The sequence below is a fragment of the Bipolaris sorokiniana genome (genome assembly GCF_000338995.1).
Source record: "Bipolaris sorokiniana ND90Pr unplaced genomic scaffold COCSAscaffold_10, whole genome shotgun sequence".
In the NCBI taxonomy this organism is placed as follows: domain Eukaryota; kingdom Fungi; phylum Ascomycota; class Dothideomycetes; order Pleosporales; family Pleosporaceae; genus Bipolaris; species Bipolaris sorokiniana.
This window is the reverse complement of record NW_006911904.1, coordinates 1,131,940-1,155,796: the sequence shown is the minus strand read 5'-3', so window position 1 is coordinate 1,155,796 and position 23,857 is coordinate 1,131,940. Positions and strand designations below refer to the sequence as shown.

The window sequence follows — 23,857 nt, the reverse complement described above, 5'->3', positions numbered from 1 at the left end:
GCTCTCTCCCCTCAAAGAAACGCCTGCTTCACTAGTGAGTTTTCAAAGAAAGTAGTGAAGTTGTTTGAAAGCGCAGGTTTCAGAATGGACATGTGAGCAAAGGGTGCAACAAAGGCAGAATATTAATACTGGCCGCCACCCCCAGGCAAATTTCCCCTAGGACATAACTTGCAAACGTGCATAGGTGCATTCACCCCGAAAGTCCTAGTCTTGCTACCCCGCAATCAACTGGGTGAAGACGAAAAAGGGCGGTTGCAGCCTAAGCTAACAAGTGGCTGTGCAGCATGCATGTCCCCTATGTCCGATGCGTTTTTGCTGATGGAACAGCATGACTTGACATCATTGCCGCCCTCGCATCTGACTGCGCTAGAGCAGCAGCTGCGCCGGGTAAAAGGTGAAAGGGCGTCAAGCCATGAATCGTGGTGATTTGCAAATGGGCCAAAGGGCACCCGGATGGCACTGACATGTGTCGATGCGTGCAAAAGGCTGCAGCTAGGCCGATGATTCCATGATCACCGGTGACGCCGTAATGAGTCTCGGCCCGGCCACACTGCCGTATGTACGTCCGTAAGGAAGGATTGGAACGAATGTATGTAGCTGAGAAAATACTTGTACAGCCTTACAAGGCAGCCACCAAAGGGGCAATGACGTGGTTGTTGTAGGCAGCAACTGTGGCGGAGCTGTGGCTTGGCGAGCCCAAGGCTAACAACGTTCAGCCCGTCCACATACTTATCCTATTCTTAATTAACATCCGCCCTCGTCTCCACTCTTACCCATGTCCTCCTTTTACCAGACACCAAAAAGACATGTGTAATACTTCAAGAACAACATTTAGCAGAGACGCATATCGCAAACACGGTTGCACCAAGAGATGAGATTTCTAAGAAGAAGAAAAGTTACCCAGCCATTTCATAAGCACAAAAACTCCGAAATGTATTTCCATTTATACAAAGAAAATAGAACAGACAAACGGACCAATCAACCCACTTCGAATCAAACTCAACACCATCGCTAAACAAAAAGAGAAGGAAAAAAACAATCCAAACTACATCGAATCGAGTTTAGAAATACAAAAAGGCCCCCCCGCTCCCACTTCTTTGCCTGTTCCACTCACCCAAATTTGCATTACAAGAACGTATATCATTGTTACCTGGCCGCGCCGCCGAATAACAATACAGAAAATGAAAAAAAAAGTGAAAAAAAGTGGTATCGTAAACAAAAAAAGGAATAAAAAAAGATATACAGAGCTGACATAGACCCATTTCAATTTGCGCCGGGTATATAAAGCGTTTCCGTCTTTGTTCATCCAGATTTGTTTCCCTGTAATAACTCCGAAACATGAGAGAGGAATGAGAAAACAAAATGTCGACGTGGGAACCATTAAATTTGTTGATTGGGGGTGGAAGCGAAGCGCAACTTGGCCTGGTTCCAGATCCTCCCGGGCCTTTGTGTTGATTGGAACAGACGCTCCTGGATCAGATTTCAGCCATGACTGTTGGGATTGTGTTCATCAAGCAGGGGATGATGTGGCATTCTCCTCTGGGGGTGACTGGTGTGGCACGTCTTCTGGAACGTATGCGATAGGAGCCCATATTCGCCAGTGAAGTAGGATAATGTGTGTGATGCGGTTAACGAGGTCTGTCAACTTGCCAGTCTCTGGCTGTAGGTGAGCGAGCGAAAATGCATCAGAAACGCCAGACCGTGACGTATTTGGTAGAGGAGGCAAAGAAGCGGAAATAGGAACAAGATTGGTGAAAAGATCTACCGGCGATGAGGCCCGGTGACGGTCGACGTTGGCGAGAATCTGTGGTAGGAGCAAAGTCTCGAGACGTGCAGCATGGTGAGCGGTTCGGCGAACGAACAGCATACGCAAGCTCAGGTTGGCGTCAGCCATGCGGTCAAAACCATACGCATCTGGTTGTCCAGCAAGACGAGACGCGTGTCGCAAAATCTCCAGCGAAAGAGCTTCCGAGTTCATCATCCACTGATGGGCCCCGTACCCAGCGGTTTCGCCCATGATGGCAGAGAGGGCAGTGCGGAGTTGTTGGCCAAGAGTGAGAGTGATAGGTCCCTGGTACCCGAATTGCTTTGCCATGGCAACGCACATTTCCATGCAGACTTCGAACATGACCAGATCATCAACCTCAGCTCTGAATACACGTAGTCGATCGTTATCGAGGAAAAAGGTTTCTGGAAGATTGCCTCGTCTGTCTCGGCCAAGCGACTTAGCCGTGACTGCGCGGGTAAAGACTTCAAGCTCGAAGCAGGGTCCAGCCCTTGGTCGTGGTGAACATTGCGATACAAACTCCTCAACAGCAGCGGTGAACCAGCTTTTTGCAGCATCGACGTTGATCCTGGCTCTGCCGCTCACGAGTCTTTCCAGATGGTAGTGCTTTTCGAAGTTGACTGTATCCTCGATAAGCAGCGTTCTTAGGTTTCGGATCTGGTGGTTGGCGACATCCTGCATTTCGGTTAGTCTCTACTAATATGATTTTGGGCTGTCAGACTCACAAGTTTCATAGCCTCAAGGATAGCAAAGAGCGTCTTCAGGCCGATAACAATCTGCTTTGAATCTTGTGTAACTGCGCCTTGTCTTGTGAGGGCCACCATCTCGTCAACCCACACATCACGCATTGGGGCACAATGCTCCTTGAGGAGGCGGGCAATCCATTCCGCTAGCCGTACAAAGTCACACACTCCACGCTCAATCTCTTGCATCAGCAGGGGAACATCAAGGTGCTCATCTACTCTTGAATGATCACTGTCGGGAACAAGGCTCTTGATGACATCCCGAATCGTCTGGAACAAGACTGGAATCCGCCGTTGCGCTCCACGAGCAAAGCGTTCCAGCTTGGCCTGGGGTATCGGCGGTGTTCCCTGGAACAAGCGCTTGTAAAGTTCCAGCTCAGCGATCAACGCTGTCCAGTACTTATCAGCGGTTTGTTCCTTCTTTTGCCCTTTTGCTCCATCCAGGTTAGGTCGGAAGCTCAGATCGCGGTCAAAGTTGACGTCATGCCGTAATTTGATGTTGGTAATGATACTTTGCATGTCTAGTTCGCTCAACGATTGCGTTGTGACGGGCGGCGTGAGTGTTGCATACAGAAAGTCCTGGGCTAACTCTTCAACAGATGGTTGCGTCTTGGGCTGCTCGCTTAGCATGACTTTGAGCATCTCTGCAAGCTCTTCGTGTACGATCAAATAACAACGTCGTGATGGTGATGGAGAGACTATCTCTTTTGCGGCAACATGCTCTCTAGCCTGTCTTGCACCCTGGTCTGCGATTTGTCTCTCTTCGACTGTCTGTCCTTCTGAGCCAGAGATGGAGCCGTGCCATGGCGATGGTGATACTTCGATGCCATCTACGTCCATTGCGCCAGACCGTGACGCATAGTGCTGCTCCGACGCAAAAGAAGGGTTGGTGCTGGGATTCGTCTTTGGCGTGTGGGAGCTCATTTCCTTGCGCCGGCGTACGCCACCGAAGTTCTTCTGCATTGATGACGGTCGAGTTCTCATGTGGTGACGTGTGCTGGGAGTACGATGACGCTGGTCGGCGGTGTCGTGACGAGCGCGTGAGTGGACAAAGCAGTGGTGATAAGTCCTGAGGGGAAGCGAACGCTCAAGGAAAGCGCACAAGGTTGCTGCAAGCGCTGACTGCCAGTCGTTAGCCCACCAAACTATCCAAGACAGCGCGGTTTGTAAGACACAGAATGGAAACGTGTTCGCGAGTTGTTTGACCAAGGCACAACAGGGGCCTGCTGGAACGAGCGAGATGACATTCCGAGTCAGACAAGCACGAAGACGCCGCGAAGGGCGGGACGATGCTCGGATGAAAGTCGTACCTTGTTGGCATATGCCCACTTGAGATACTAGGCCAATGGAGACTGTTGGTATACAAGTTTAGGGCTTGACAGGCGTTGACATAGTGAAGGGGGACAAGAAGGTCACCCGCAATGACAAAGAGCGACAGAACAACAAGGAAGAGAGTGGAAGCGTAGAGAGACGGCTTCGGACGGAAAGCACTTTGCAGGAAAAGCAAAGTGCAAGAGAGAGAGAGAGAGCGGAAAACAAGCAGAAAGCAGAGAGACAGACAGGAAGAAGGGGTGTTACTACTGATGATAGTGGTAACGATGTGTGGGCAGGCGTGGGAGGGCTGCCAGATGGTGATGATGATGTTGGTGGTGATGGTAATGGTAAATGATGATGGCGGCGGTATTGGTGACGACGGAGATGAATGACGCTGCGTACTTCAAACAGCAATGGTCTGGCTGGGGGGGGGAGGGGAGGGATGGACTCGGTTGCGCAAGCTGGAGGCTGAGATACGAGTCGGGTGCGTGCCCTTGCGTTCTTGTTTAAAGACTGGGCACAGACGGCGGGTGTGGTTATGCCCTGACCATATGTCGAATGTGCAAAGCAATACCGTCGAGGCGATCGCCATAGAACCGCCGACGGCTTAGGGCGTTCCGTGTCGAGGCCGGGGCGGGGACGACGAGGATGAGGGTGAAGCTGCAAGGCATGTCATCCCAACACGCTCACCGCTAGTCGCCAGTCGTGTGTCTCGAAGAGCTCGTCCGACGGTGGAGGCGGCGATGTCGAGAGGGAGGAAGATGCAGCAGATGTGCAGCCCAGCCAGCCCAGACGGCGTGCGGCACCCGCTGATTGGCCGTGCGCACCGGAGAGCGCATCACCACCGCCTCACTTTTGCTCGCAACCAAAACCAGGGCGAGCAGTCGCGCGGCTTGCATGCTAACCCAGGGAAAAGCCAGCCATGCTGAAGCCTACTCCCCGGTCGGTTGCCGATACAGTGTATGGACTGAAGGGGGCGCGGCCAAGAAGACCGAGACAATGCCCGTTCATGTCTACGTAACAGACAAAAAACACGCGGACAGAAAGAGAGAAAGAGAAAGATATAATACAGTAATCTTGCAGTCAGCTTCCGACAACAAGCGGTTAACGCCGTCATAATACTCGGACGAGATGCATTCCCTCTTTTAGCCTCACTCTAGCCCTCTCAGCCGCCCATTCCCCGACGCCGCTAAATCGCCCCGTTCATCTGGTGCCTGGCTACGATGTTTCCATGCTATTAATTACTCGGATGATCCCCTTCCTAGGCATCGCCTCGCCAAAGGAACAATCAAGATTTCGTCCCGCTTCTCTCTCGCTTTTCGCTGACGTTGGCCTTGTCATGGCTCTCGCGTCGTCCGGTGTATGAGGATCCAGGCATAACCCAAATAGGCAATCCCGACCATCGAAACCCATAAACCAACACCCCATACTAGGAACACTGGATCCGGACCCATTACTTACTGTCTAACTTTTCCTTTTGCCTCACCCAACATGAAGCAAACCCCCCCACTCGAATACATACTGAGTACATACACTCTCGCATGACGTGTCTCTCTAACCCCCTCCTTCCTGCAACCCCCTACTCAACCTGCAAAAGAAAACTGCACCGCACCGCACCGCAACCGCATGCATGCTTCCACCCCCCTCCCTCTAACCCTCCGGTCTAAATTCCCAACTTCCTCCTTACTACCCCTACCCCATCTACCCCATCTACTCCATCATCCCACCTGCACTCTTCGCCCTATCACCGCTCTCTGTCCCCCCTCCTCACACGCTCGCTCCTCTCCCCCCTCAACGCTTCACCTTGGCAGCCCACGCACCATGCACAGCGTCCCCGCGCCCACGCCGTCTGACTCATGCGACCGCCGACCGCACACGCTCTGACGGGGTGGTGCTGCGTGGCTTTTGCGCAGAGGCGGACGTACGGGTATACGGGGGTTGGGGGGCAGGCGCAGTGCAGGAAGATGGTGAAGAGGGCTGTGCACATCTTTTCCTATATCCTTCTCTCTCTCTCTCTCTTTAAGTAAATATTTCAAAAGCAAATGGAACGGGCAAGTAAGTCCGGGGAATATTCGACTGCTGGTGTAATTGCTGTATCATGGAGTGTTGTATGAGCATCCCAACTTATATGCTTCCATTCACTCCTTCAACAATACCTTACCCTTTCCTTCCCTATATCCCCGTCCAGTGAGTGCAATCAATCAAGAGCAATCAGACCGGCAACTCAACCCCCCATGCTGTTACTTTCACCCTTCCCCTCCCGTCCCCGTCCCCGTCCCTTCTTGAGCCGCTTGACGATTGCCATGAGCGAACAAAGGACAAAAAGGTTTTTCGGTTTGAGTCGCTTGTTCAGGGTCTCTCTATTGTGTGGTTCTGTTGGTCTGCACCCTTTTTGGGTTTTAGATCTCCAGCAGGGGTGTGTGTGTGTGATGGTGGTAGTTGTAGATTGGCGTGTGTGGAGTGCGGGCATGGACTCTCTGTTTGAATTACAACTTTATCGTGTTACTATCACGTGCTGACATGATTTTCTTCAACAACAGCTCATCGCGTTGGGGGCATGTAATGAGATGTAGTTCTTGTAAATAGAGCAGTGCTGGCTTGATTAGATAGTGTATGCACGAACATACACATTTAGCTGGCGCTTCGCGAATGACATTGGCTTCTCTGTTCGTATCTCCCACGACTCTCCATTTACCAAACACGATGCCTATTTCCAGTTTCGTCTTTGAACCCGAGTTCCAACATGATCAATCATCAAACGAAGCGAGACAAAAAAGAAATTAAGCCGAACAGACGCTTTGAACGTGAATCGTTTGTCTGCTTAGCAGCCAAGAGAGCACTAACAAGCTGTCCATCAATCTGTGGAAAAAGTCCAATCTGTTTGACGCGGCTAGACACTCATTCATTTGTTAGTATTATGCAACAAAAAATAAAGCGTGTTTGGTCGCGCGGGAACAGCATCATATTAGGATAAGTAGCAATAACGAGGAAATGAAAAAAAGGGAGGTAGGCGGCAATCATCTATTACAAGTAGCAGGTAAACGCTTCCTAAGCAGCAGTTTCCACGGATGGCTCGCTCTTCGTTTGCTTGCCGGTGCGTCCACGTGGGGTCTCATGTGAGCTCTTGGTCTCATGCTCGTCTGAACTGTCGTCGATAGGGCTTTGGGGCCGGCTGTCGTTCAAATTGCGACGACTACGCGCCATCTGCAGTCTGATGTTAGCATCTCACTCGTTTCTCACAGATAAAGAAATCAACACCTACCCATGACCGTACACCTCCGATCAGACCAAGGTTGTAACCAGCGGTGAACTCTGACGATTCCCTCGACGGGTTGTTCGCACGCGGAATATCCAGATGGCTGAGTCGCGAGAGTGCCGAGGGCGATCGAGCGGAGCCTGAGACATCCATGGCTTCGGCTTGCGAATGCTCTTTTGTAGGCGTTCTGGCCGGGCTTCCTGGCCGACTTGTTTGCCAGAATTGACGAAAGTCTCTGCTGAGTTCTATGCCGGTCGTGGTCCAGTTGGCCTTGATGCTGTCGCGCAGCTCCGCCATTGTACGCTTGACATCGAGCTCGTTCTTCTTCAACCACGATACGTTGAGTTCCTTGCGTGACGTTCCGCGCTTCAGTTGGCGGTCGATGTACTGGTCGTAATCCCGTACAATCCTATAGTATATTAGCAGGCTCCTGACTGGCGGTAGCAAGACTCTTACTTGGTAATGATACCCGTTGTGCTAAGACCCTCTGTTCTTTGGGTGACGAGGAACATGCCTCGCTCCTTGATGGGGCCGTAGATGTCATCGCCCTCATCCGCCCCGTATGGCAGATCGTCGTGAGCAACATAGTCAATGTTGTGCTTCAACAGGAACTCGGCCGTAACGATCCATGGGCAGTCTTCAATGACTTCATCAACCCACTTGCAATGACGCACGCTCTCGGCGCGCTCTCTTGCAGACAAAACCGTCAGACCTTTGCGCTTATGTGTCTCCTTGTTACCCGTGACACCGACCACCAGGTGGACATCTGGAAAGGCAGTCTTAGCCTGTTGAAGCGCACGCATGTGACCAATGTGGAACAGGTCAAAAACACCATCTGCGTATATCCTGACTGGGCGTCCCTGGGGCGGAGGGTTCGTCTTGTATCCGACGGGGTCGACTAGACCGGCTTTTGGAGGAGGCGGCATGCGCATAGATTCGGCCTCGCCTGCCTCGCCATGCTCGCTGTCCGGGGATGACGATGATGATGTGCGGCGGCTCTTCTTGCTGGCGCGCTCCTCGTCGTTCTCGCCATCGTGGGAGCAGTCTGCTACACGTACTCGTTTGGATGTGCCATTGGTGTCGGCCTGGCGCTCCTTCTTGGACGCGACGGCCTTCAGCACAGGGTCTACGGTGCCCTCGTCGGATGCATCGCGGGAAGAGGGCTGGACGGGGTCCATGGCGTCTTGTTTGACGGAGTCTACGGCCGTGGTTCGCTTTCGTTTTGGTGGCATAGGCGGTGGCAGATGGGTGCAGGCGGTGAACCAAGCAACGAGAGGGGGAGGGCGACTGCGGGCGCAACGTCTATCTTCTTACAGAGCACGCGCTCTTGGCGAAAATCCGTTGGGATGGAAGCGACCGCAGGTGTGGGGTGGAGGAGACCGAGGAGCTATGTGATGGACAACGCGCGGTCCTGATACGCGGAAGACGTGGTTCGGATTCCGAAAGCTGGAGCTCCAGTGACCGCTACCAAGGGGCCGCTTAACGGGTGAAGGAGGAAGGTGTCGAGAAGGCGACGCGGTTGGGCTCACCAGGTGTAGGCAGAGCACAGAAACAACACAGACAGGCAAAGTGGCCAGAAGAGTGTGCACAATCGCGACACAGTGGGCAAATAAGTGTCGTCAGATACGCGTAGATTACACCTCGCATCTTCCCATAAATTTCGCACCGCTTCCCTGATCCTAATCACGATCGCCCTCTTGGCATGACGAAAGTTCACCCGTCGCCCCCTGCGCCACAGTACCACATACCAGCAATCGCCAAAGACCGCCCACGTGTGGCATTTCCCATTCTGATTCCTGCATTCTGTAAGATTGGCATTCGTCCCGTCCCCTTACTACTACAACATGGCTGCTCCAGCGGAGCCCGCAACGCGCCAGACTTGACAAGCACGCGATGACGACTTGCAATCGATCGAAGCCATCAACCCAAGCCCACTGCCGTCTGGAGCCGCCCATGACCTTAATTTGCGGCGCGTAGACTGCAAGTCTGCATGTACTACTCGCTACGAGGCCCGTAAGTTTAAGTAAAGAGAGTAAAAAAAGAGCACATGAGGTCATACGATGTGGTGAGACGAGACAACAGGGCTTGATTGCTTGCGGTAATGGGCCTGGGCCTCATGTTCCTGCCCTAGCCGATTCGTCCAGCGTCCAGACCCGAACCTCCCCGTCATCGCCAGTACTCAACACCACCTCGTCATCTTCAGACCGCTTGCCCTTGTCTGCTCTCCGCGCCCAGGCGACGTGGTTGATCTCAAAAACGTCGTGCGCTGAAAACAGTTCTGCAACAACTGTCCATTCCGTCAGTGACTGTGCTTGCGCCGCATCAACCTCCATCTGATCGCCATTAGCGGTATTCGAGGCATCCTGTCTCCAGCGCTCTTTATACACGATAATCTTGCCGTCGCTACCAGCACTGACAATCATGCCTGTCCTGCGGCTCCATGAAACTGAGTAGATGGCGCGTTCGTGAACTTGCGGAAGTATGGCTTCCTGATACCAATCTTCATCAATCGCCGCCGAACGGATGATGCTTGGTATACCCGTGTTGCTGCTCGAATTATCATCCCTCTCCTTTGCCTTCCGCCTCCATACTCTCACCGTGCGGTCATCGGAGCATGTCGCCAGCCGTGGCCCTGAGCGCTCAAGATCCTCAATATACTGTGTCTTCTCTTCGGATAGCCCTTCTCTCTGTGCTCTCCAATCCTTCTTGCTCATTCCACTTCCCTCAAACTCGGCCCACCATACCGTCTGACTGTGTCCATCTATCATGGAAACCTGCACCCAATCATCTGCGTCTTCCCTGTAAAGCCTGACTGTGTCATCGTAACTTGCACTGGCCAGAAGATCCTCTTCTGAATGCCATGCCACGCACTTGACGTCTCCATCATGCTCTTGCAGCACGGCTACTGTCTCAAAGTTGTCATCTTCCAGTTCTTCCCATATCCACACGCTCTTATCGCGCGAACAAGTGGCTAGGTACTGCCCGGAAGGGCTCCACGAGAGACACTTAATCTCAGATTCGTGACCGTCGAGAATGCAACTGAATTGATAGTCTTCTGCTTCATCGTCGCCATCATCGTCTTCGGTGTTGCCAATGCGCCGGTTCGTGAAGTCGTTTTCCAATGTACCGCCCTGCTCTTCGCGTCGCCAAATGCCTGCGCTCGAGTCGAAGCTACCTGTGGCCAATACGCTCTGGCCCTGTGTGCCTGGCTTCCATGATACTGTCCGTACGCTGCGCTTGTGACCTCCGGTTATCGAGTGGAGTAGTGTAAAAGATGTAAGACTATACACGCGAACGCTTCGGTCTGAGCAGGCGGTCGCAACAATGGGAAGAGTTGGGTGTGGTGCGGACTGCCATGTCCGCGAGTTTGAGGGTGGTGTGAGGGTTGCGAGTTGTGAGAGTTTGTGTGTTTGCGTGTTTGCTGGCGGAGACATGGTGAAGGGGCTTGCGCACGAGTCGCAGCTTTCGATAGTCGTCAGAGGCCAGCAATTGTGAGCTTGGGGGGACGAGAAAGAAGCTCAATACAGGCAGAACTCTGTTAAGCTTGTGTCTGCTGTTCTCGCTGAGCTATGCGACCGAGTCAATGTTTTCGATGCTTCGAAAGTGGGGGGCACAGAAAGTTCGGATGAGCGTCATAGGTACGCCAAGCATCCCACCATCTCCGTTGCGTTATCGGACATTCGCATTCGTTTACATTCATCACCAAATCATGTGATCGTATGATTTCTCCGAAGTTCATTTGCCTGCTTATGTCGAATCCGTGAATAATCATATTATCTATTCTCGAGTCACCTTGATCTATCAGACATCTGCTCATAGAGCACGCCACTTCCCAAACTGGTGGATCCTACCCTTTGTCGCTACATACCATAATGAATATATCAAATATCTACAGAAAAAGAAATATCATGAATCTATCTCTCAAAGAGAAACCTCGTAATACAGATAAAATCTATGCAAAGGAGTGTTTAGTTCTAGGCTCCACACTGGTGGGTAGCCGGCTCATGAGTGAACCACGGAATGCTGTCGTGATCATCATCAACAGATCAGCCAGTGTTTGGTTCTCCTGGTCCGCCATATTGCTCTTCGCTTTCTTCATACTGTGCATCTCCACCTTGAAATTGGATTTGCTTTTAGGCGACTTGATATCCTCCATGGAAGTCATGACCACTCTGCCCCACATACTATGCCCTGAAGCCGCTGTGAGAGTCCTAGTATGCAGTCTGTGGTTGACGAGGTTATCCACAGAGTTCGCTTCTTCATTCCAGCTTCTCTCGCTGCTTAGTGATTTCTCTTTGCGAAGGCTCCACGGCCATTTGGAACTGAGGCTAGAAGATGAAGTCTCGGCATCTGATTGCGCCCGTTGGAGACAGCCAAACTCGTCGTAGTTTCTTTGCACAAGCACAGCATGGTCTGCGCATCCTGTTTGCGATCTGAGGTATGTCTTGAAAAAGGAAAACGGTATCGCTTTGAGGCTGAAGCTCTGCAGCGACTGGACGTAAATTTCCTTGATACCACAGAAAGCAAACACTTTCGCTTGGCTAAAATCTGTTTGTCCATTAACCATATCGAGCTGTTGTGCCGAGAATATGGCGAAATGCAAAGCCTCTTCAGGACATTCCCGGAGGAGAGCTTCGATCTGACTGCCGAATTTGCGCATAAACGCAGACACTTTAGTATTTGTTTCTGAGGAGGCTTTGATCCGCGCCAGGCACCGGTCCAAAGTGAGCCCGTGGAATGTTGAGAGAACTTTCAATTGATGACTGTCGAGTTGATCGTCATCAAGTTTAACCATTGGCAGCCGGCCTGCATTCGCCCGCGGCACCACGACATCCATGCTTTTCATGCCGGGTCTTGGTTGTACCAAGAAAGAGGCGAGGTAGGTGCCCCTCTTCGGAACAGAGTACTGTCTCTCACTAAAAGCGTGTAGGCGGATAATAAGATCCTCGAGGTCGCCACAGGGGATCTGCAAGCTGCGTGCTATGTTATGACTGACCTGCTCGATTTCCGCGAAGCTGTAGCCTAGTTGTTGTAACCGATGTGCTTCTGATGCGTCGATTTTCCTCGAGAGTATGAGCATCTGCCCCTTTCCAAACACGACTGGCTCGACTCTCCCCGACTCGAGATCGTTGACTGTCATATTCACATCTGGAGTAGTCTTGGTTGTATGTGTGCCTGTCCACGTCCCGCGATTGTTGGTCATTGTGCCAGTAGTCAAAACATCCTCATACAGACATCCCAACTTCTCGAGACCTATATCGAGAGCTGTAGCCATCTCATCAGCCGTAACGCAGAACAATTTGCGGAACGTGGCTGACGAGGTCGCATCATCGCTCTCATGTAATGAGTTGCGTCTTTTGTTCCCGGAAGAAGTCGCTTCGAGATATCCAACCAATTGCAGGTTTTCACGCATTGACGGAATGAGGTCGGAGATACCAGTCCAGTTTCGTGTGACCCTAAAGATCCATTGGAAAACGGGATGTGACGGGTCAAGTTCGTCGTCGAAGGCTCCTTGATTGAAATGCTGTATGATGGTCTGACACGGCATCAACCCAGTCTTGTTGACCAGCAGTTTCCCTGAGGGATCAAAGGTGGCAATAGCTAGGACGGCTTGCTGAGCCCTGCTCTTTTCCTCTTTCCGTTGGCGTTGTTTGATGAAGCCGAGTATGACACATGCAATGCATGAAATTGTTAACTGATCCATGTTAGCAGCAGAATTGATATTTGCAGCATGTGACTTACAAGACAATAAGCGACAATGAGGTTTACGTTCTGGTCCGCTTCCTCGCCATCGTGATAGGACTGGATCTGATACCAAGTACCTGTTGCTGCAGTCCAGTGCATCCTAGACCATGTCAGAAAAATTATCATACCATACGTCTTCAGTATCACTCACCCGCAAATGCCCACAGCCAGAGTAATAGACACAAATATGCGCCTCCAGATATTGTTCATCCAGAGTTTTCCCCAGTAGAAAAAGAGGCCAAACCCAACCGAACATATGACCACAGCAATAGCTGCAGAACCAACCACATTCGCCCAGTTCGCCGACATACTACAAATCTCAATACCGATGTTTCCCAGAAAATGCATCATGGTAGCAGCACCACCTGTACACAGCCCGCATACAGCAAGCGATCCGTATCGAACAATAGCTCGCCGGCCCAGCTCGTGAAACCTGATCGCGACCGAAAGACCTATAAAGATAGGTATAATGGGTAGTATAGCTGATAACACCGCATATGTCTCATCGTAGTATAGCTGAATCTCTAACTCGCCGTCACCAAGGATAATCGCACGGTTCCCGACAAAATGCATGCACCAGACTGCGACTAGCCCGAATGTTACTGAACAAATAGCAATATCGGCCCTGTAATATGTGAGACACTGGGATATGACATCTGTTTTGAATACGTACCAGGGACGCCATCCTATTCCAGAGGCTCGTCGGTGCAGTAGCTCTACGGTAGTAAAGGTCCCAGTCAGGCTGACAAGAAACGAGGCGAATACAAGATACGGGAGGAAGGATATAGGAGGTGTGGTTCCGACGAGGTATTTATCCTGGACCTCTGGTCTCAACATGATAGATGCGACGGGATTGTGGTGGTTTTATGAAGATGGAAATGCACCTGTGCATAGATGTCTTGCCGGTAGATCTGGATATCGTTAGAGTATGGTTCTCCAGGACATTACATCGATTGAAAAAAACTACCCACGCACCTGAGCCAAAGCGAAGTCGCAACGCTGTTGCTAGACGCTTTCCACAAAACGTGTCTTCGACCAAATTCGTCTATCGAAAACGTCAATCTTCCCTATAGCAGCCGGCCGCATCAATACAAAACAAATGAACAACTTTGAATGTACCAAGTATATCAAACAAATTCTCTGGCGTTTTATTAAATCAGAAACCTAGCTTCCCCTCTCTCATTAACGGACAACCCCGTTACACCATCTCTCGCCAGATGAATCTTGGGACAGACCATAAGGCTCCACAGTAATTACTCATTGAGGGAGTCGGCGCTAAGTTGGGTTACGAACGCCACAACTTATGCGCTAAGTGGTGGTGACAGCTGTGGGGCGATGAAACATGGTCCTAGGGCTGAGGGCTCGATCGATGGATAAAATTTCTTCGCATTTTGATACTCCGGCTTTTGGTCAAGTGTTGTTGTTTGGTGTGGTTTGATCTACTAATGCGCTGCAACTTGACATACCTTATTGCGAGAGCGTTGTGTCTGTGGCTTGTTTATTAGTAAGGATGTGACCTCCATAAAGTAATGGAATGTACGAGACCGTAAACTCTGTATATGATTCACACCTGGTAAGTGCGCCGTGAAGGCTTTTCGTTTCTGTCAAAGTACTTAAACGGCAAGCGTTGTCCCGCTGCCTAATGATGGCTAACAAGCTTTCCCAAGCAAAACACGATGCTACCAAATGCGAGAGTCGGCAGTTGACATGAGCCAATGTGGCGCCTGTTAGTGTGATGACACTTGGCGAAGTTGTGTGTAAACATCTGTGGAGTGGAGTTCAGGATTCTCCATTGGCGGGGATTGATTAAACCATGCATGATAACTTAATTTGGTCGGTGTCGTTGAGCCACAGTATTTTGGGTGCTTATGAAAGTTTCGTGTGTCCGAGTACCTCGAGCTTTAAGTGATGCCGTTGTAAAGCATTCATAGGTACGTAAGATTTCGACGATCACGTGTTGATCGTCCCGGTGGATTCTGACCATGGATTGAGAAGTCGGACATCTGAGCTAGGACTCGAATAAGGTTCGGAAATCTGAAATAATCTGATAATTTTATCGGACAGTCACCACTAATTAGCAGGCCATTTTACTAAGCTCTCTTCCACCGCCAAGAAATCATATGATATCGAGTGTTCCATCCGCAAGGTTGCAGCCAGGAGTGGAAACTTTGGTGCACAGTTCCTTGACAGCTGTCTCCCGGAGACAAGCCCTAAACCATGTCAGTGTAGGCCTGAAACTAAAGCTATCCATAGGTTAGTATCATTAGTGAAGACGTATGTGGGGGCGGGTGAAAGAATAAACTTTAGGCCAACGCCCTATTCTATATATATGCCGTCAGGGCCCGATGTACCTTTCTTAACTGAGGCCTGGGGCGCTCATGATTCAGGCTCCGTTCTCAGCCAAGAGAAAGCTTGTCGCCCGCCAAGGAATGAACTCCCAAGACTCGCTAAGGATCGAGCGGCAAAACATCAGTGACATGGGCGGGCTCTGAGAGTCCTGCATTTGTTAGTAATATATCTACGTTATACCACAACTCCGATTCGGATTGAGGCCAAGAGGGATGGGATCCGAGTCGGTTGTGCCTGACCGGATACAGTATTCAACGTAGTGACGCATAACCTCGTCCTTGTTTGCAGCGTTTTGCATAGAAACAGGCGCATTGAATTTATAATCATAATCGTATGATATAAGAAGTCTGAGGTGAAACAACTTCTAGTGCATGTCAAACAGATTCCACCAAGCTGGTAAACCTAATCATGTCAATCGTGACACTAGTGCAGTGCGCTAAGGCCAAGTATCGGTAACTTCCACCCAACCAGAAGTTGCGTTTGGCTGCTGGGTCTTTTCTTTTCATGCCCACGCAAAGACCCTGCATCAACCACCACAGATGATGCATAAACAGTTCTTGAAAGCTTCACCAGGCGGACGTGGCATGGAAATCCGGGCCAATGCATCCGAGAATAAGTTGTGAGTTCGTAAACATGATCATTCAGATCTGCCGTTGCAACCGGAGTATAGACCTGAGGACGCTTAGTAGGATAGTGGATCAAACAACAGCTCTTCTTCCAGCTGGGTAATACCATGATTTGGGATGAGTTTGGTGAAGATTTGTTGTTGGGTTTGGACTTGGTAATTGTCACCAGTCATTGTTCGCGGTGTGGAAGGCAGTAAAAACCCATCATCAGTACTTTCCCTCGAGTTATTGAGAGCCATGTCTTCATCGTGTACTGCATATACGTCTTCTTTCCATTCGACGTCTTTCCCCACTAACATATCATCCGAGTCCGAGTAGACCTCGTCTGAAGGGGAGCCAATACAAGGTAATGTCGGCGGTGTAGGGTCGCGAAGTAGACTTTTTTGTGAATGCACCCATAAATTACTTGCGACGTGACGCGTGATACGAGCAGTGTTAGACTCAATGGCGTATCCTGTCTCATAGGCTTTATCTCGCCCACCCGCACAAGTAGGGTTGCTGATGATCTCCATCTTGGACTTCAGCGAGATAGACATTGTTCTTGCAAAGCATGTTTGAGCAAGTGATTGAGCAATTGTGGGCATTAATTGGGCTCTCTGAGACAAAGCCTATTCGAGTATCAGCAGTACACTGAACGATGTGAAGCGCTCCATACATCCATGTATCCGCTTCTCCATAACGCAGGGGCTACATCAGCCAATCCCAGACGGAATGTATTTGCTTTTGCTTTTAAACCATTTGGATATTTGGAGATTATACCACGTATGGAGAGACGTAGTGCGCTATCGACCATGGTTCGCACGTCAGCTTGAAATTGCATCGAGGAAAGACTCTGCGGTGAGTGGAAACATAGATCTACCCGCGTATCTCTTTCTCCACTGTCAGCGTGTCGGCCGGGAGATTCCAGAGGCGTCAGTGACATGCTAGTGACAGATCGTTTTCTTTTCCTGCTAGCATCAAACGGAACCGATTTTGGTACATCATGACTCGATGCGTTTCCAGTCGAGTCTGTATCAAAAAGCATCATAGTCTTATCTTCGGCTTTAATGCGCTCATCCGAAGAGGAATTCGACCGCGGCACTACAAGCTTCCGGCGCGGACCTGTCTCTAGAATGTCCAGGCAGAGGCGAACCGACTGAAGTGGCACGGAGAGAACACCTTCTGGTGGCCCAATATCTGTAGCTGGGACATCTGAAAACAGCCTGTGATGCTTTTGTCCTACCTCCTTTCTAGCGACAGTAGCGTGGCTGACATTGAGTCGAATCGTTCCCGAGTTTGTTATGGAATTGTTGGGAAGTCTCGGTCTTAACATTAATTGCTGCCATACCTTAATCTAGTTAGAAGGAAGGGGTGAACTGTTGTGAGTATGGCTTACTGGAGCCTGGAGAATAGCATTCGTGAGGGTCCGGAGCTCCTCGTGGAGCAGCGCCTCGTTGTTCATCGTCAATTCCAAATCTACATGCATGTCATATCCACGATCAACCCATAGTAGTCCAGATGCAAGGGCTTCAAGACACTGAACTGATGTGAGCTGTGCAAGGTAAGGTGAGTCCTGTTTTGGTGAGATTGTGATCAATGTTGTGAGCCAAAGCTCGTGATGTGCAGTGGGTGCATGCAGTACTGCGCGCCCCAGCTCGATGGATCGCGACATTATATTCCCAGATAACTCTCATTGGTATCAGGGAAGAGGAGTGAGGCGGCATTGAGGTGGAGCTTGTAAGGAAAATGAAGGATGGCAGCTGTGCGGTATCGCCTTCCGCGCCAAGACTCGGGACCGCTGTGTCACTTCATGCCAGTCGGTACGTCACCCCCTGCGCCTTCTCCGCTCCGCAGTTCCACAACAAATCCCAACATGAAGGTTCTCACCAGGAACGCGCTCCAGCGCGTCAGTCAGATTCGAGGATGCGGTAGCACCATCTCATCCTCACCTGCTACCCTGTCAGCATCTTGCAGGTCTTTTCACTGTAGCCCGACACCACGCACCGATGGCGTCTTCCGAGAGCTTACTGCTATGAGGGTGCGCACTCCCTGGATAGAGGCTCTACGACAACAACAAGCAGAGGCCAATCACCCCTCGGAGCCTTCGAAAAAGGCTGAATTGCCCAAAGATCGCAAATTGACGCCGAAGCGCATGAGTGAAAGCTACCATTCAGTTATACTTCCTCTCGCTCAGGATCCATGGATACTCGACACATATCTCAATGCATCCGGCCACATCCGTCTTGGGACCATTTTCATGGATCTTGATGCACTTTCGGGTATCATCGCGTAAGCGTACAATGGCCGTGCAGAATACTCGCTTTTGTCTAAACACGCCCACAGATACAAGCATACAGGAGATGACGTTACCACTGTTACTGCAAGCTGTGACCGCATCACCATCCATTCTCCACTAACAGAGATATGCGATCTGGAGCTCTCTGGTCGCGTTACATATGCGACGGGCAGGAGCAGCTTGGAAATCACTATGCAGGTTGCAAAGGCACCCAAAAAGGGTGAAAAGACAAGAGATGAGGACGTCCTTATCAATTGCACCTTCACAATGGTTTCTCTCGATCCCGTCACGAAGAAGTAGGACCCATGACATTTGTGATCTTAGATGGTGACTAACAGCACTACTAGACCAGTCAACGTCAACCCGTTAAAGATTGAGACATCTGAAGAACAACGCATCTACGCTCTGGGTGAACGCAATTCAAGAGTGCGAAAGGAGCGTCGGGAAACTTCTCTTCTTAAGCATACGCCAAATGATCTCGAGAGCGATCTAATCCATGCCTTCTGGCAAAAGCAACTGCAGTACCACGGTATGTTACGTTCTTAATAAGAGCAATATGAGTCTGTAAGCTAATTGGTAAAGACCCATATGATGAACTTCGTAAACCCGACAATGTAATTCATATGGATGCAACCCGGCTGCAGACGGCGACCATCATGCAGCCTCAATACCGCAATCGGCACCACTTTATGATATTTGGTGGTTTCCTCCTTAAGCAAACTTTCGAGCTCGCCTTCACTACCGCTGCAGCCTTTGCCCATGCCCGCCCCACCTTCGTGTCGCTCGATCCATCCACCTTCCAAAACCCCGTGCCTGTAGGCAGCATACTATACCTCACAGCAACGGTAGTGTATACAGATCCACCGCTGATTGGCGCACCAGGGGAGGAATTTGACGAGAACTCGGAATACACACGAGTGCAAATCCGCGTGGACTCGAAGGTGAGGGATGTGGAGCATGGCCACTCGAAGCCGACTGGCCAATTCAATTATACGTTCACAGTGCCAAAGAACATTAGGGTCATGCCAAGGACATATCAGGAATTCATGATGTACATCGATGCGAGAAGGCGAGCAGCGCAGGTTAGGCAGACCCTAGAGGAAGGGAACATCGTCAGCCCGAAGACGGCAGAGGACAGTCTCACGGAGTAAGACGCAGAATGGATGTGTAGGATGTGATAATGCTACCATATTGAATATTGACTGCACAAAAACCGCTGTTGAATTTGATCAAAATCAAGTCGAAATGCAAGCTCTAAATAGCCAATGAATACACCGCGCTATCCGTAGTTCCAACGCCATTCAATAAACCAATCTGGCGAATGCAGCCTCACAGCTCCTGGATGCGCCTACTATGCGCCAACAACGCTCGAGCTGAAGAAAGAAAGAAAAAGAGGTATCGCGCATTCAGACACAGGTTGTCGGACAAACAATAACAAAAAAGATAGGGAAACAATCATGTCGGACCAATATCGCGAGGGGGCTCAACAGGGACCAAAAAAAGGGCGGTGAGGCAGATGCCATTGGAGCTAGCCCATAGCCCCCAGCACCATCGTGTTGCAACATGTGCACTCGGCTGCATCTTTTCATCTGCACCCGCTCGTTAGCCTTGCTCCACAAATAACCCATCTCATCCCACAAGCGCCTCCCCCCCATTCCCCGACGCAGGGTGCTTCCAAGGGTCTCCCCCACTTGCCATGTGTCCGTCCCGTTGTCGTTGCTACTTTCCGCCCCCGTTCACCAAACAACGTTTCCACCACTCCTCCTCTTCTGCTTGCAGCACCCGTGGAAAAGCCCAACAATAAGAAAGTGAGATAAAACGTACCGGTTCACATCTAGGGATTCTCTAGATGTTGTCTTGGATGGAAAGTAGTTTATAGCTCATCGAGCTCGAATTCGAGTGCTACATCTTCGGAGCAGTCGGTGCAGTAGTAGTTTGAGAAGCCGCCGCATTCGATTTTCATCTTGGAGCACATGTCAATAGACCAGGCGTCGTAGGAGTAGCCGGAGAGGAGGCGGGAAGAGCAGACTTCGATGCTGTTGGCCCTGTTTTTGGGGTGGTTAGTTTTTAATTCTCTCCGTGTGTGTTCCTCTTTGAGATGCCTCTGAAGAGAGGGTGGTGGAGATTTACCAGATGTAGTAGTCGTGGTTGCAGTAGTACCACGAGTATGTGTAAGAGCACATGATTTCTGATGGGTCTTGGAGATGTCGGGAAAATGGAGTTTCAAATATGACCTTTGGTATGGCCCTTTAGATATTTACAATGGAAGGTCTATATGTCTGGTTAGCTGACCGCTTTTTTTATTGTTTTCTCGTAAATTTATAGCTGCTTTCACATATGGCAGTTGTGGTCCATCCATGTCTTTCCGCGGAAACCGACGGTCGATGTTCTAGACTCTTTTTTTTTCTGGCACGGTGGTCGTGGCGGTGCAGATATGGCATGTTGTGGAGTAGCGGTGATGGAAAGTTACACACCTCGAGTCTTTCAGTATCGTGTCCCCAAGCTTGCCACGCACAAAACGATTCAACAGAGCGATGTCGGAGAAATAAGACTTGGACGCGTGTACAGGTGTCGAGTATGAAGCTTTCCCTTTTATGAATATCAAAGGTAGGAAATGGTCTATGAAGCTCTCTTCAAGCAACACACGGCGGAATATAGATGCAATCAGTACGCTGAGCACCCCAGTAACCTCGCGCGAGCCGGGGCGGCATCTTTATAATCACTCATCTGCATCTCGCCGTCTTACATACAACTAGTCTGACTCCGTGGTCTGACTCCTTTGACCTTCGTAGCCCGGGGAGCTTGGACCCCTGGAAATGGAATGCAAATGGGGCCCTACAGGCCTGCTCGCTCCGTATCACCCCCGGATTAGCGATAAGGAAAAAGGCACGAATGCAAAGCTCGTCCAACCGGACCCAACCAGATGAACGCTTTTATCCTGGAAGAGGAAACTCTATCGGGGAGGCGCGGCTGATGCGGTTCGGCTATGCGAGGACAGGTATCAAGAGGCGGTGGAGAGAAAGGACCCTCGTGCCTCTCCTTGACACGTTCATACATACTTATGCGCCATTCTAAACTGCCAACAGTCCCCCTGTATGCTTTTTTGCCAGACGCCACATCACGAAGCCTTAGTATCCGAGGCACTCTCTCTTCGGCTTCCTTTGTTCCCCAACAAGATCCCCGTTGGAACTTCTGGCTAAACAACGGTCATTCGGCGACGAGGACAGCCCAGGTACCCCAGACTTTGTTCGCCTCACCCCTTCGCCTTTCGCGCACCGGTGACCGGTTGGACCCTGAGAGTGCAGAACACGCTAGCCCATGGCTTATGCAGGGTTTCCCTCCAGCCCCAACCTCGAAGTGTCGTGCGCGCTGATTGGCCGCCGGCTACATGCCGGAACGCAACGAGATGGATAGCCGGGCTCTTGGCCAGAACAGACGGTCTGGAATTGGATGAACCATGGCGAAATCAGAACTAGAGCGTGGCATGTGGCTGGCCGATTGTGCCGATAGTACTGATAAGAGAGTTTGGTCCAGCGGACTGTGTTCTACACCCTTTGTTAGATTTGTTGTTGCTAATCGGGGCGCAACATGTAGTGTAGAGAACACAAAAACAAGGGCTCACACCAAGGGCGAACCAACAAAAAAGCTTCATATGCTAATGGCCTTCTCGAAGGAAAAAAAAGGGGGGGGCGTCAACACTAAGCTATCGAACACACCAAAAAAAGTCCGAGGCGAGGCTACTTACAGCGACAGCGCGAAGGACAATTTAGTCCCCGAACTCCTTTTGCGCGGCTACTACTGTGTACGTACTTTTTGTCCTTTTCTTGCCTCGGAACTTGACAGCCGCCAAAACTCCGCAACCGGCGCCGGCGCGCGCCCTGCGGCAAACACTCACACACCCCAAGAAAACTTCCGCCAGCCACACAACGTCCCACCTTCTGCCGTTCTCGACGAATCTCTTTTCGTTCCGAAGACTGTCGGGCTCCGCGCATTGCGATACCGAAGAGAATCAATGGGTTTCAGTGATAATTACCCAGTTGGGGAATGCAAGGGTCCAGTTGTGGTGGCGCGCTGCTGGGGTGTCCTCCGAAAACTTACGGGGTCGGAAACGGGCGGAATGAGGCGTTCGGGGTGTGTGGATGGCAGATGTTGCATGAACGCGTGAGGGTACCATGGGGATAATTAGGAGGTGTAGTTATCGTGGTAAGTCTGACAAATGACGGGCATGGCGTAAGTAGGGCTGTGTGAGTGGTTTGACGGTACATGCTGGATTGGTATACTATGAGGCTGCTTCTGGATTGGTGCTAGTGTATGATTCAGAGTTCTGTGTCAAACATGTGCTATTCTTCTTGCATGATACTTCTCTCATCTAGCTGCCTAGGTGAAATAGAATTTACCGTCTTTTCGGGTTGCGCAAGGTAGGGCAGAGCTTAACGCATGCGTTTTGAGTATAAATACATAGAATTTCCCGATCAATACTAGTAGTACGCTTTCTGATAATGGAAATGCCATTTGACAGGGTATGGAGAAAAGTCCTTGCCAACCTTTCCTGCCGTCTAGTTGGATTTGTTCTTCGGGAGCGGAGTAACAAACTTGTCCTCGTACATTTCATTCGACACCGTACCTTTCTCCTGCATCTCTTGTACCAATTGCGGGGCAGACTTCGAGTACTGCTGTACTCTCCACTTGGAGGGGCTCGAGGCCCGTAGCCACACGAGACAGCCATTGATTTCAGTGTTATGCTTCTCCGCAGCCGCTTGCTCAGCACCTTCTTTCGTCTTGAAGTCGATCCAACCGAGCAGGCGTGGGTTTTCCTTTTTGTCACCAAAGAAAACTGACATATCGCTGAGGCTCTCAATGCCATATTCGCCAAAGTTTTCCTCAATAATCTCCATTGCATTTTGTCTGGCTTCGCTGATTTTGGCATTAGGCGACCAGCCCGGTGTTTTGACTGAAAGAATCATCCGGCGTCCTTCGGCCAAGGGGCGGAGAGCCTCTTGCGCAGCATCGCCTTCGTCGTTGAAGTAGCGAGATCCATAGGGCGAGTTCTTTGAGGTCTTCAGATGACCCCAGTGAAAATCTTCTTTCAGAGGCTGGACTACGATGCTTTTGTTCTGTAATTTTGCCTGATTAAGCTTTTTGATCGCTCTCTGGACTTCTTCAGAGCTTCCCAGCTCCACAAAGCACATGGTGTCATTTTGGAATGTGAAGCGATCTACTCGCATTTGCAACTTCTTTCTATGCTCGTGTTAGCTGAGATGTGCAATTACAAATTTTATATGCAATTTGGAAAGTCTATTAAGAACATACATATTGAAACCATTTCCCCGCAAAAACTTTTCAATGTCGCCTCTTGATAGCCGCTTTGAAATTTTTAGCAAAACAATCGAATTTGCCGTGTTGCCCGCTGAAATGGTACGGTTATCTGTGAGAGCAATCTCTGGGCCTCTTGAAGGTGTTTGAACAATTTCTTCCCATGCTGATATACTGGAAGTAAAGGTTCTCCTTGGCAACGATGAAGTGATTGATGGGATTGCTGAGGGAGCGGCGCGTATGCACGAAGCGCCCGCGCGACAGAGAAGGTGACTCCGTGAGAGCACTCTTGAGACGGCCATTGTGATATGTGAATGTAAAAAATCTAGAGTAATGCGATTGGCTAGAGAACCCCAAGATTGTTGTGCTTGGGTGCAGGATGTGCGTTAACATTCGCCGAAAAAGTTCCATGCCTTGTCGAAGCGCCAAGACCTCCTATCGATAACGCAC

General features: G+C 50.5%; 8 protein-coding genes across 8 annotated transcripts; 1 reads left to right on the top strand and 7 right to left on the bottom strand.

Annotated features, from left to right (window-relative positions):
• Positions 1-1,510: 1,510 nt before the first annotated feature.
• On the bottom strand, positions 1,511-3,492 carry COCSADRAFT_173080 (uncharacterized protein; the record flags this gene model as incomplete). Its single annotated transcript, XM_007703778.1, has 2 exons — positions 1,511-2,461; positions 2,512-3,492. The coding sequence occupies 2 exons, from the start codon at positions 3,490-3,492 to the stop codon at positions 1,511-1,513; spliced, it is 1,932 nt and encodes a 643-aa protein (XP_007701968.1).
• A 3,362-nt stretch (positions 3,493-6,854) lies between these two features.
• COCSADRAFT_222827 (uncharacterized protein) lies at positions 6,855-8,566 on the bottom strand. The gene is made up of 3 exons (XM_007703777.1): positions 7,556-8,566; positions 7,106-7,508; positions 6,855-7,047 (listed from the first exon to the last, which is right to left on the bottom strand). The coding sequence occupies exons 1-3, from the start codon at positions 8,329-8,331 to the stop codon at positions 6,892-6,894; spliced, it is 1,335 nt and encodes a 444-aa protein (XP_007701967.1). The 5' UTR covers positions 8,332-8,566; the 3' UTR covers positions 6,855-6,891.
• Positions 8,567-9,104: 538 nt separating this feature from the next.
• On the bottom strand, positions 9,105-10,795 carry COCSADRAFT_222836 (uncharacterized protein). Its single transcript, XM_007703776.1, has one exon. The coding sequence runs from the start codon at positions 10,531-10,533 to the stop codon at positions 9,214-9,216; it is 1,320 nt and encodes a 439-aa protein (XP_007701966.1). The 5' UTR covers positions 10,534-10,795; the 3' UTR covers positions 9,105-9,213.
• Positions 10,796-10,825: 30 nt separating this feature from the next.
• COCSADRAFT_343003 (uncharacterized protein) lies at positions 10,826-13,681 on the bottom strand (the record flags this gene model as incomplete). The annotated part of the gene is made up of 4 exons (XM_007703775.1): positions 10,826-12,794; positions 12,842-12,944; positions 12,996-13,469; positions 13,518-13,681. The coding sequence occupies 4 exons, from the start codon at positions 13,679-13,681 to the stop codon at positions 11,052-11,054; spliced, it is 2,484 nt and encodes an 827-aa protein (XP_007701965.1). The 3' UTR covers positions 10,826-11,051.
• A 1,998-nt stretch (positions 13,682-15,679) lies between these two features.
• Positions 15,680-17,470, bottom strand: COCSADRAFT_121507 (uncharacterized protein; the record flags this gene model as incomplete). Its single annotated transcript, XM_007703774.1, has 3 exons — positions 15,680-16,427; positions 16,475-17,146; positions 17,195-17,470. The coding sequence occupies 3 exons, from the start codon at positions 17,468-17,470 to the stop codon at positions 15,876-15,878; spliced, it is 1,500 nt and encodes a 499-aa protein (XP_007701964.1). The 3' UTR covers positions 15,680-15,875.
• Positions 17,471-17,649: 179 nt separating this feature from the next.
• Positions 17,650-19,245, top strand: COCSADRAFT_191825 (uncharacterized protein; the record flags this gene model as incomplete). The annotated part of the gene is made up of 4 exons (XM_007703773.1): positions 17,650-18,087; positions 18,142-18,390; positions 18,442-18,623; positions 18,677-19,245. Exons 1-4 carry the CDS (start codon positions 17,672-17,674, stop codon positions 19,243-19,245), a joined length of 1,416 nt encoding a protein of 471 aa, XP_007701963.1. The 5' UTR covers positions 17,650-17,671.
• A 722-nt stretch (positions 19,246-19,967) lies between these two features.
• COCSADRAFT_94608 (uncharacterized protein) lies at positions 19,968-20,277 on the bottom strand (the record flags this gene model as incomplete). The annotated part of the gene is made up of 2 exons (XM_007703772.1): positions 19,968-20,139; positions 20,225-20,277. 2 exons carry the CDS (start codon positions 20,275-20,277, stop codon positions 19,968-19,970), a joined length of 225 nt encoding a protein of 74 aa, XP_007701962.1.
• A 2,373-nt stretch (positions 20,278-22,650) lies between these two features.
• COCSADRAFT_28114 (uncharacterized protein) lies at positions 22,651-23,709 on the bottom strand (the record flags this gene model as incomplete). Its single annotated transcript, XM_007703368.1, has 2 exons — positions 22,651-23,332; positions 23,405-23,709. 2 exons carry the CDS (start codon positions 23,707-23,709, stop codon positions 22,651-22,653), a joined length of 987 nt encoding a protein of 328 aa, XP_007701558.1.
• Between the last annotated feature and the right edge of the window lie 148 nt (positions 23,710-23,857).

Bases quoted from the DNA above. Each gene is read 5' to 3' on its own strand.
- COCSADRAFT_222827 (XM_007703777.1), bottom strand. From the start codon at position 8,331: ATGCCACCAAAACGAAAGCGAACCACGGCCGTAGACTCCGTCAAACAA. The intron at 7,509-7,555 runs GTAAGAGTCTTG...AATATACTATAG, and splicing joins ACAACGGGTATCATTACCAA to GATTGTACGGGATTACGACC. The intron at 7,048-7,105 runs GTAGGTGTTGAT...ATCAGACTGCAG, and splicing joins TCGGAGGTGTACGGTCATGG to ATGGCGCGTAGTCGTCGCAA.
- COCSADRAFT_222836 (XM_007703776.1), bottom strand. From the start codon at position 10,533: ATGTCTCCGCCAGCAAACACGCAAACACACAAACTCTCACAACTCGCA.